Source organism: Ipomoea nil, unplaced genomic scaffold, assembly GCF_001879475.1.
Source record: "Ipomoea nil cultivar Tokyo-kokei standard unplaced genomic scaffold, Asagao_1.1 scaffold1993, whole genome shotgun sequence".
Classification (NCBI taxonomy): domain Eukaryota; kingdom Viridiplantae; phylum Streptophyta; class Magnoliopsida; order Solanales; family Convolvulaceae; genus Ipomoea; species Ipomoea nil.
This window is the reverse complement of record NW_017618421.1, coordinates 2,307,519-2,318,840: the sequence shown is the minus strand read 5'-3', so window position 1 is coordinate 2,318,840 and position 11,322 is coordinate 2,307,519. Positions and strand designations below refer to the sequence as shown.

Sequence of the window (11,322 nt, the reverse complement as noted above, 5' to 3'; positions counted from 1 at the left end):
ATAATATTTGATGTTCTAATTTAAATAATTATATATCGATTCATATATTCTTAATATATTACAACAAATTCATTCCGTGCATCGCACAAGTACAAATACTAGTATTTTAAATAGAAATAAAATAAGAAAAATAGTTCCATAAATAAATACATAAAATTAAAAAATAGCGTATTACAATATGTTTCGCCCAAAACATTTTCAAACCAACTTACATATTACAATTCAATCCAACCCAAAATACATAATAAAATAGATTCTAATTTTATTAACTATGGCCCAATACAAAATGTAAATATATTTATTTTTTTTTTTCCCAAAAGGAAGCCGATCTGCTGCCCAGCCCAATACAATGAAAGCCCATTTACAAAAAGCAAACTCAAACCCAGTTGATAGAGTTAATTTGCTACGAATCACGTTTTTGGATTGTTGACGAAAAAAACCGACTAAAGATTCTGGAGAAGGGAGAAATGTATGTTTTACATATCAACATTTACACAATTTATGCACTTTTTGTATTTTCATAATTCTGAAAATCCGACACAGATAACTTAACATTTATAAATATATATATATATTTTTACTAAATATAATTAAATTAAAAAAGAATAAAAAGAGTATTCTGAATTATGGGTTAGTGTTTAGACTTTAGAGTTGCATTTTCATAAACCTGAATACATTGATAACATCGTTGAAAGAAAACATGAACAAAAAAATAAAACCAAATAATTATAAATGATTTTAAATAATTAATTGTTTTTGAAGTAGCCAAAACAGTTGCTTGATATATGATTAAAATTTAATTAGTAGTGTTTATCTTATGTGAATTTGGACTTATGTATTTATTTTATGTTAATGTTATTATTTGCAGAATGTTTAATATTACTGCTTGTTTTTTTTTCAAGTCTAAACGGTTGATAGAGGTTCAAGTTATAAAGACTGTGATATCAATTTCTAACCATTTTTTAGAGCATCAATAGGGGAGAATTCACTATTTTTGAACCAAAATGCCATGGTGGCAGAGAGAGAATCAAGAGAGAGAAGGGGTGGGGAGCATCTGCAAATGTTGGGATATTACTCTGCCCAAGAAAAATAATTAATGATGAAGGATAAAGAACCAATAAAGAAATGATACTTATTTTTTATATATATTTTTTTATAAAATCAGTTTTGATTTTTTTTTTCTCTCCCCTCCCACATTATTCTCTTTCCTACTCACTCTTACATTCTTCCCCTAATAACCCCAACTGATAAGGATGCTCTTAATGTTAAATTTGGCTAATGTCATTAAAAATGTGACAAATTTGAAATTTTATAAAGGCAATCTATTATATATATATAAGACATACATCTGTATTCTAGTGCATGTGATTGTGTAAATATAATGATTTACTTTTGCTTCTAAATCTGACAATAAACTGAATATATCATGTCTGTAATCCTATATATAATTTGTTTGCTATGATGATCATACTTTATTCTTGATTATTTTAGGTGTCAATGGCCTTGGTAATGCAAGATTACACTTCTTCAATGGGAGAAGCAAAGCTTAGTATGGACACACTGCATAAATATTAAAAATGAAAAATGAAGGAGGTTCATATCATAAATGTAAAAAATGGAGGAAGTGCATATTGCCACCAACCTCTTGTTTTCTGCCCTTTATCTCTCTTTGTGCTCTTCTCTTTGTGCTTCAGAGTTCAGACCTTCAGGGTGGGATTTCAACACAAAACATGTATTATTTACAGGCTATTTTCACATAACTTGTAAAACTAAACTATCTGTCCTTCAATCATTTCATCAGTCAAAAAGCAATTAATAGCATTGGAAAATGGAATACCAAAAATAACTAATTTCAAGTCCCAAGATAGGTATTAAATATGTAAAATCAGATTTCTTCGGTGGTGCAGACAAACAGAAAAACATTTTCAAGCCAAAACGATGTCGGTTCCTATGGGCGGGAAAACATATATATTTTTATTTACCTAAAATGTTTTGACTTTATTATTATAGAAGAAAATTAGACCCGCGATGAAGCAAGCAAGCCCACTTTGACAGTAGTAGGTTTAATCGCACATTGAGCTAGGGAGAGAAATAAGGCAATAAAAATTAATCGGAAACTTGGATTATACTTGAGTGAGAGCAATATAATGCTGCAGCCAAAGAGAGGGGATGATCGCTTAATCTTTTGAAACTTGGTAAAAAAAAGAGAATATGATACTTTCACTTACTTTTCATGCTTGGATTTATCAATTGCCAAGCAAACATCGAGGATGTGATTGAAATGGCGATGGGATTCATAGAAAGGAGTATTTTCATCTTTCAAAACTTCAAGTGCAATTTCACAGTCTTCAAGACCTGTTACCGCGGCCGAGAGTTTGAAGTTTATTTCATCATTAGCGTCCCCTTTGTTGACCAAATCCATGCACTCCTTCAATCTGCACACCACATTAGTATTATTTAACTAACATACAAATCAAATATCTTTATGCATGATACTCTTTATATATTTTTTTCTTTCCAACTCAACCATCATGACGTAGCAACATCTAATTAATTAGTAACTGAAGTCGTTTACCAATTCATGGATAGATAAGATTTTCCCAATTTAATATAGCACAATAGTTACCGTACTCATACTATTGCTCAGTACACCATCTAGGGTTCTGAGTCACGAGGCAAATTATGACTAACGGTCTACTGTTAAGAGGCAGCACAACAGGAACATCGATCAACTATGACTGAAGATCAACACAGTTACGCTTCTGCTCTTATACGAAGTCAGATCTCTCTATTGTTCAGTATAGTTAAATTATTCTATATCTAACATTTGGTATCAGAGTCATTATAATCTCTGCCTGGTTGATTGTTTTGCCTAACCAATGAATGAAAGTCACATCAAGAGGTAAAATAATAGAGGAGAGCCAGCACGAGTTTAGTAAATAGGAAGAAGAGAAATTTCGAAACTTAGCCCCGGCACTGTGCATATCGATAGTATTGTGCCTAATGTGGACAGATTCCATGTGCATATCCATATTTGGCCCTATCTGTTAAGCCACTGATTTATCTTATCGGTGAGGATTCAACCTTCTTCAGAAGAAAATAATGGAGGAGAAATAAAACATTTGTCCTGTATTAATTAATTAATTTACCTGGCATTGATGTTATCGTAGGTCTCACCGCACTTGGATTTTCCCAAAGACACCGTTTTACTTTTAAGGATGATTGAATCCGAGTGTTTCATCGCCTCCTTTAACCCCATAGTCATTGCCTGGTTCCAATTTGTGGCGGTCTTCGTCACATTCTCGCACATCGCTTTGTCAGAGGCCGTGGCGCAGTAGCTGATGCCGCCGGCACCGGCAGCAGCCTCGGCGGCATTCACAAGTGCCGACAAGCTGAGATACACAACCGACAATGCCACAATGCATCCCTTCAAACTCACCATTTTCAAATTCTCCGATCTGTATGTTCCTCAAAAAGTAAGATTTAATTGATTTATTTATGTAGATGTGTTTTACATTAATCGGAAATGAAGGATGTTGGAGGCGCGGTATATATATATGCTTGGGAATCGTTATACAAAATAGAAATTTAAGGATGCCCTCATCATTCATGCATGCTATGTGGTTCACCCGGTGAAACTTTGACATTTTCAATGTGAACCTCTAATGAAATTATTTACCCACAAAACATAACTTGTGGGTAATAGATATATCTTATAATAACAAAAAATTTCCAATAATATATTTTTGTATTTTATTACCGTAAATTAATACATATCTAACCTCGGATGTGTAAACTTAATTTATGGTTAATTGGTCACCATAAGTATATAAGAGCATTCACAATAGCAGAAAAACTTGCTAGGGTTTTTGGACCCAATTTTTTACATGTTTTTTCTCCTGCATATGTAAAATTTGTCTGAGACCCATTAAATAGGAATAAGAGTATAAGAGGCTACATCAGGTGCGGGTTGGGAACACTACTGCACGCGCTAGCTAAGCACTTAAATTTTCCTTGTATTATTTATTATTATTTTATTTTGTTTGAATTTTTTCCTCTTCTCTCTTCCCTCTCTTTCTGACTTTTCATTAAAAAAATCACTAAATTAAAAATATGCAAATCTTATTGGAGATGCTTAACAACTTGAGAATTGTTATGCGATATAACCATTAATTCATTAATATATGTTTAAGTGTAAATTATATAACACCAAGTACATTTTTATCATTTTTTACTTGATCATATCAAGATAGAAATGTAGGTTAAGTTCGATTCTTATTATACATACCATGTATGAAGCATAGTTCACCTTATAATGTGAATCAAGTTAAATTCCATTTCCATTATCAACTTAAATTTTTTTTTACAAATAATATATATATATATATATATATATATATATATATATATATAGTTAAGTTCCTGTGAGAACGGAGTTTCCCGTTTCGGTGCGGTGTACACCATTAGTTATGCATAAATGTATCCTATTGTGTTCAAAAATACATCATTATATGTGGTGCAATTTTTTTGGTGTGTGGTGTATTTTGTGGCATTTCATTATATTGCATTTTCGAACACTGTGTGGTGTATTGTAGTCCTCATTCTAATATTGCTGTGCAACCAAAGAAACGGCCGAAAGTACCGCAACACATAACAGTGCATAAGAAACGGCCGAAAGCACAACAAATAATATTGCTGTGCAACCAAAGAAGGCAAAAAATGCACAGTAACTCATAACCGTGAGATCGTCTACAATCAAAGGCCAGCAAGCAACCACACATTCACACCTAACCAATTATTCACACCTGATTAGAATTATATATATATATATATATATATATATATATATATATATATATATATATATATATATATATATATATATATATATATATATATATATATATATATAGGGTCAGGTTCCTGTGAGGTCAGTGTAACATTTCCATTATGTCACCATTAAGTGGTGCAAGTTAATAGGCCATTTATGGCCATTATGTTGTGGTTTGAAACGGAAGTAACGGTTTCCGTTACTTAACCTATAATGATGGCACGTAGGTTATATATATGTTTGGTCCTCCCACTGCTCCTGTGACATTGTGACTACACCTTCTAGTAGAATAGGAGACCAAGTGGTAGACAAAAGCATATCTTTATTGTTCTTCAAGCAATCCAATGGAGGTATCAACTATGGCTGGAGGTATGTTTGATCCTATGCTTCCGCTATTGAGGTTAGATTATATGAAATATGTTTATTTCATTTGCGTATTTCTAACATTTGGTATCAGAGCCTGTTTAATCTCTGCCTAGTTGTTTAAATTACTTGATAGATACATATTTTGAGTTATATATATGCAGTATATGTTTTTACTGTTTTTTCCTTGAAAATATGTATCAAGTGTGTATATCTATTGCTGTTAAATTTTTACAATATAGAAGTATATATGCATATATGTACTTTGTTATCTATGGTGTATATTTTATATATTTCTATATGAAATGGATATATGCATTTGGATGTTCGAATAAAGGAAAATCAACATAATCAAAAGTCCTCTATCACTGTTCGGATGGTTGTTGATGGAATTGTTGCCTTTTTTAAGTATATATATAGATTTGTATATCTAAGTTTGCAATTCACTGTGTACATACTCATAAACATATAAATGATCATTGGCCATCCGTTTATCTTTGATATAAAATATTTAATGATGACACGTAGTATAAAGCATTTAATTTGCAAATGCATATAAAATATTTATTACTATATGAATATACCTGGGTTTGTTACTGTTGGTATATATTTTGTTCTTGCCTGGAATTGTTGTCTTTTTCCTTTTCTGGCGAGCTTTCACTGGAGGTAAGGAGCACTATGGAGTGGGTGCTGTCGGAAAACTGTGTCAGCAACATTGCGACTCCTATTTTGGTGGTCAACCGCTGTCTTCGCCGATGTGAAGTCTTGTGGCGATTTGCAGCAGATGGAAGGTCATCAGTATGTTAATAATGATAATATCATTTTATAGTTATTGCTATTAAATGCCAGGGGTTACGATTGGGGAAAATTGATTGTTCTGTTATTACTCTCACATAATTATTATTACAGTAATAATGATTATCGATTTTGAACCGAGGAATCAATATGTCGTAACACTGTTATCATTATTTGTGATGCCCACTTTGATTAAGTATGAATATTTAATTTTATATTTATATTTTGAGTTTGTTTTACGCATATAATTAAATTAAGTGCATAATATTATGGTTTAAATTATGCAATTTAGTTTTATGAGAATTTATTTTGTAAATGTCAACATATCATATGGTTTTGATATGGTTAGAATTTACAACTTTAAGCAAGTTCTCATAAAGTTTACTATATGCATTGAATCACTTTTGTTTTGGGCCTACAAGTTAAAACTTTTCAATAATTGAAAAGTATATGGTTATTATAAATTTTTATTCAAATTTTATAATCCTTCAAGTTTTGGATTTATGTTGTTATTTGAATAATAATTTTATAGCTCATTTTAAATTGTTATTATGGTGTACAATTTATTTGGATATGAGCATATTGAATTTCACATATAATTGTTCACTAGCATATAACATTATATTTTCTAGTTATGTGTATTAAATTATGCCTTTGGAATTGCATAAGATAGGAATTATAATAATTCCTTGTTAAGGTGAACCTTGTGTGTGGAATAATAAATGGCAGTGCATTATGTTTAGGCACCTTTAGACCATTTAGAATGCTCACTTGAGATTAAAAGTCTTTCCATATGCGAACTATTAAAGATTTGGAAAGAATGCTCGTCAATTATGCCTTTAGTGTGAGAAAACATGAACCGGTGAAAAGTTTCTCGGGAAGGGGCAATGTGCTACTAGTTCCCTTGAAACATTACTCTGTCTAAGGAGTTGGTTATTTTTAATGAGGCTCCGTCCCAACCAACTTTCCTGGGAGTACACTTGGAATTGTTTATCATATTGTTGCAAAATTATTTTTAGGCTTTAAAGTTGATGCCTAAGATATTAAGAAAATTGTCTAGTGATCTTATAATTTTGATTAATTAAGTAGTAGCCACGGTATCTTTGATTAATTGAAATTTTGTGAGATCACATACAGTCATAGACGTATTGATTGTGATTAATTATATGATATAATAAAATTTAGCCCACAGGCAATTTTGTTATGTTTATATAATTAATTAGGGTAAAAACACCAAACTATGATCATAATTTAGCCCACACGCAATTATGCATTGGAATATAGTTTTGGTGAGTTTTATCATTACAGATAGAAAGGTCAATTTATTTAACATATGGTTATAATATAAATAAATTGGCGTCTTCTATCATAAAGTTATGATATATGTACATATTCAAAAGTATTTTTATGTGTACATTTTGAGGTATTAGTCTAATTTCTTTTATGTGTATTTATTATGCATGAAAATTTAAATTAGATTAATAGCTTAGTACATTAATATTCTTTTGTGTGTACAAATATCAAGTGATCAATACAATTTCATAACTGAAATCATTAAGTTATTTTGATCACTTTGTCACTAATTACATAAAGTATAATACTCAAATTGATCCTTGGCCATTAAGATTTAAAAGGTTCAAGATTCAATGTTGAGAGACATAAAACATGCAAAGACTCATGATGTTGGTTCATATAGATGAATCTTGAGGGTTTTTTGTTTTATGATGATACAATATTTTGTTGTTTCATAAAGTTACATTAATAAATCCCCGTTATTGCTCTATAACATGAAAGTTGGGCTTCTTTCCTTTTTTGGAGATCATTTATAAGGTGTATGTTTAAAGTTCCGTTTGTGGGCTTAGACTCATGAATTTGTTATCTAAGTCGTTGGAATATGGACTACTCAATTATTATCTTTGGCTAAGATTAATGAGAGTAGGAGTGACAGACGTGTCAACTCTGAAAACTTAGTTGTCAGTGATAATATTAAAGATAATGAGTTAGTCGTGCGATATATTAGCATTTTTGCTAATAGTTTCAGATCCTTACTTAAGGCATGCTTATAAGAATTTTAGGGATCATATAGGGTACATGGAACTTATTATGTGACTATATTGTACGTACATTTATGTTGTCACCTCTATGTAATTTGGATGGTTTCTCCTATGGTTATGCGCCTATTTATTTGAGAAACATCCATAAGGTTTGACCAAGAATAAACGTAGGGTTTATTCATAAAGAACCTGAGTTGAGAATCAAAATGCATGTGATGCATATATGGTATTACTCACACTTTAATTTAGGGGACATACCGCTATGATTCATGCTTTTGATCTTCAATAAAGGTTGTGCCAATACTTGCATCAAGTGAAAAATTGTATCATTTTCCATTAATATTGTACAAATGAAGTTGTGCAAGTTTATTAGGCCAAATTTAGCCATTGCGGCAATAATTAGTTTTTGATAACTAATTATAATCAAGAATGCACATAAGGCTTATTCATTAAGTTTTATACCATATAAGGTACTTAGAGAAGAAGTTACATTGTAATCATAAGTGTATACTACTCTGATTAAGAGGAACTATCTCTATGGTTTCTGTTTTTGCTTCTTTGAGTTAATACTTGCACCAAGTGGGAGAATGTAACATTTCCATTATGTCACCATTAAGTGGTTCAAGTTAATAGGCCATTTATGGCCAATATGTTGTGGTTTGAAACGGAAGTAACGGTTTCCGTTACTTAACCTATAATGATGGCACGTAGGTTATATATATGTTTGGTCCTCCCACTCCTCCTGTGACATTGTGACTACACCATCTAGTAGAATAGGAGACCAAGTGGTAGACAAAAGCAGATCTTTATTGTTCTTCAAGCAATCCAATGGAGGTATCAACTATGGCTGGAGGTATGTTTGATCCTATGCTTCCGCTATTGAGGTTAGATTATATGAAATATGTCTATTTCATTTGCATATTTCTAACAGTCAGGTCTTCCCGTGCTGTTAGTGTGGCATACACCATTATGTGTGGTGTATTTTTTTGTTTTGTGTGGTGTATTTTTTTTGGCATTTCATTCTGGTGTATTTTCGAACAGCATTTATGCATACCTAATGGTGTATGCCGCACTAACCGCACGGGAAGACCTTATCTCACAGGAACCAAAATATATATATATATATATATATATATATATATATATATATAGGCGGGTTCAGGTGCGGCAGTGTCTTACGGTGCGGTTATTTCTTACGGTGCGGCAACACCAATAGTTCACCAAATATGCACCATCAACGTTAGGAAATACACCACACAAAACAGAGTAAACAGAGCCCTGCATCACCAAACACACACCATTAGGTGTGAGTAAAAACACCATACACTGTTTGGAAATACACCATTGGGGTGGTGAGTTATATGGTGTGTTTTTTTGAGTCTGTGGTGTATTTTGTGATGTTTTATTACATTTCATTGGGGTGTGTTTTTATTACACTGTTGGTGCATATTGTTAACACTGTTGGTGTATTCTGGAATTTGACCGCACCACCGCACCGTAAGACCCCGCCGCATATGAGCGCTCTTCTATATATATATATATATATATATATATATATATATATATATATATATATATATATATATATATATACATACATACATACATACATATGGTAAAGATCAAGTGAGAATATATAGTATCCCACATGAGAAATGTAGATTAATCTTAGACGTGAATTTTGCCTTAATGTATGGTTGTGATTTTTTTTTCCTTACCCCAAAAGGTTGAATCACCAACCCTAAGGGCCTCCACACTCCGACCCGACAAAGCATGTGAGAGGATGTAAATCACGGTGACTCAATGGGTTAGTAGGTTTTTTTTTTTTTTTTTTTTTTTTTTTTTTTTTTTGCACGGTAGGGAGGTTTTTAGTAAATGTGTTTATTTTCCTTTCATAGTTATAATTTATTTTTGTGTTAATGCAAATTTTTAGGATAATTAATTAAGGTAAGGTAGGATTGTTGTACTGCATATCTTAGAACCTAGGTCACTGCTTGACATTTTCATTGTGGTTTACACTCATAGGTTTCAATAAAATGATTTGTGGAGCACAAATTATGATGTCTACAAATGCAGAATAACACACACAGTGATTTGTAAATGGCTACGTAGAAAATATGCACACGTGGGTGACAAAAAATGCACAGATATGCAACAAAAGAATACACAAATGGGCGACAAACGAATGCACACAAGCATTTTGTGGAGGATAAACTATGTTGTCTACAAATGCACAATAACACATGCACACACACCGATCTATAAATGGCTACGCAAAAAGAAAATAGTGATAAAAAAACCTACCAAAATTACTCTTCCTAAAATCATGCACAAAATCCAAATAATAATAATATGATTCCAATTAAAGAGCCAATTATTTAATCAATTAAAAAAAAAAGTAAATAACCTATAAAATCTGAACCACCCATCAAGACAACTTCAAGGGTCAAGATTAATCTATAGTTCCCATGGGGTAATGTGACAACCCAAAATATTTTCCTCCAAATTTCTATTTAATAAAGTTTCAAAATAATATTTATTTTTGTTCCTATAATAATTTTTTGCCAAACGAGTAATAGAATATTTTAAATTCTTCCAAAATGATTTAGTATAAAATCTACTATACTAATAAAAGCCCAAGAGAGTTAGGCCTATAATGGATAGAATAAATGACGGTCAAATTTTTTAATCAAATGAATGGCTCAGATTGATCAGATTTTAATTTTCCTTAAGATTTCCTAATTTATCCTTAATGGATATGATTATCCGTTAACTTTTCCGTTAAATATTATCTTTTCCGTTAGTTTTTGTAAGTTCACCGTTAACTTACTCATTGATTTCAATAAGAAAATTCTTAGGTTCGAACCCCATCCTAATTAAAGTTGACATAATTACTATTCTATTTTACTCTTATTAAATTAAATAATAATATAGTAGCTAAAACAAAAAATAATACATATGCATTTCTTTAATTTAGAATTATGTGTCTACAATGTCTTTATTCAAAAAAAATTATTCGTTATCAATAAATTAAATAAGAAAAATAATTTCATTAGTTATATTGTCTTTATTTTTCTCTAATATAAAAATTCTTTACATTTAAATTCATTAATTGATTATATTCGCTACATTGTCCCTACAATGTCTTTATTAAAGAAAATATTCATTATCAATAAATTAATTAAGAGAAATAATTTTATTAGTTATATTGTCTTTATTTTTCTCTAATGTAAAAATTCTTTACATTCAAATTCATCAATTGATTATATTCACTACATT

General features: G+C 31.0%; 1 protein-coding gene across 2 annotated transcripts; it reads right to left on the bottom strand.

Annotated features, from left to right (window-relative positions):
* Positions 1-360: 360 nt before the first annotated feature.
* On the bottom strand, positions 361-3,509 carry LOC109147308. Of its 2 annotated transcripts, none has more exons than XM_019294968.1 (4): positions 3,150-3,509; positions 2,229-2,435; positions 1,643-1,703; positions 361-452 (listed from the first exon to the last, which is right to left on the bottom strand). In XM_019294968.1, the coding sequence occupies exons 1-3, from the start codon at positions 3,440-3,442 to the stop codon at positions 1,691-1,693; spliced, it is 513 nt and encodes a 170-aa protein (XP_019150513.1). In that variant the 5' UTR covers positions 3,443-3,509; the 3' UTR covers positions 361-452; positions 1,643-1,690. The 2 variants fall into 2 exon arrangements, with proteins under 2 accessions (XP_019150513.1, XP_019150512.1); XM_019294967.1 differs by lacking the exon at positions 361-452 and adding an exon at positions 1,337-1,560.
* Between the last annotated feature and the right edge of the window lie 7,813 nt (positions 3,510-11,322).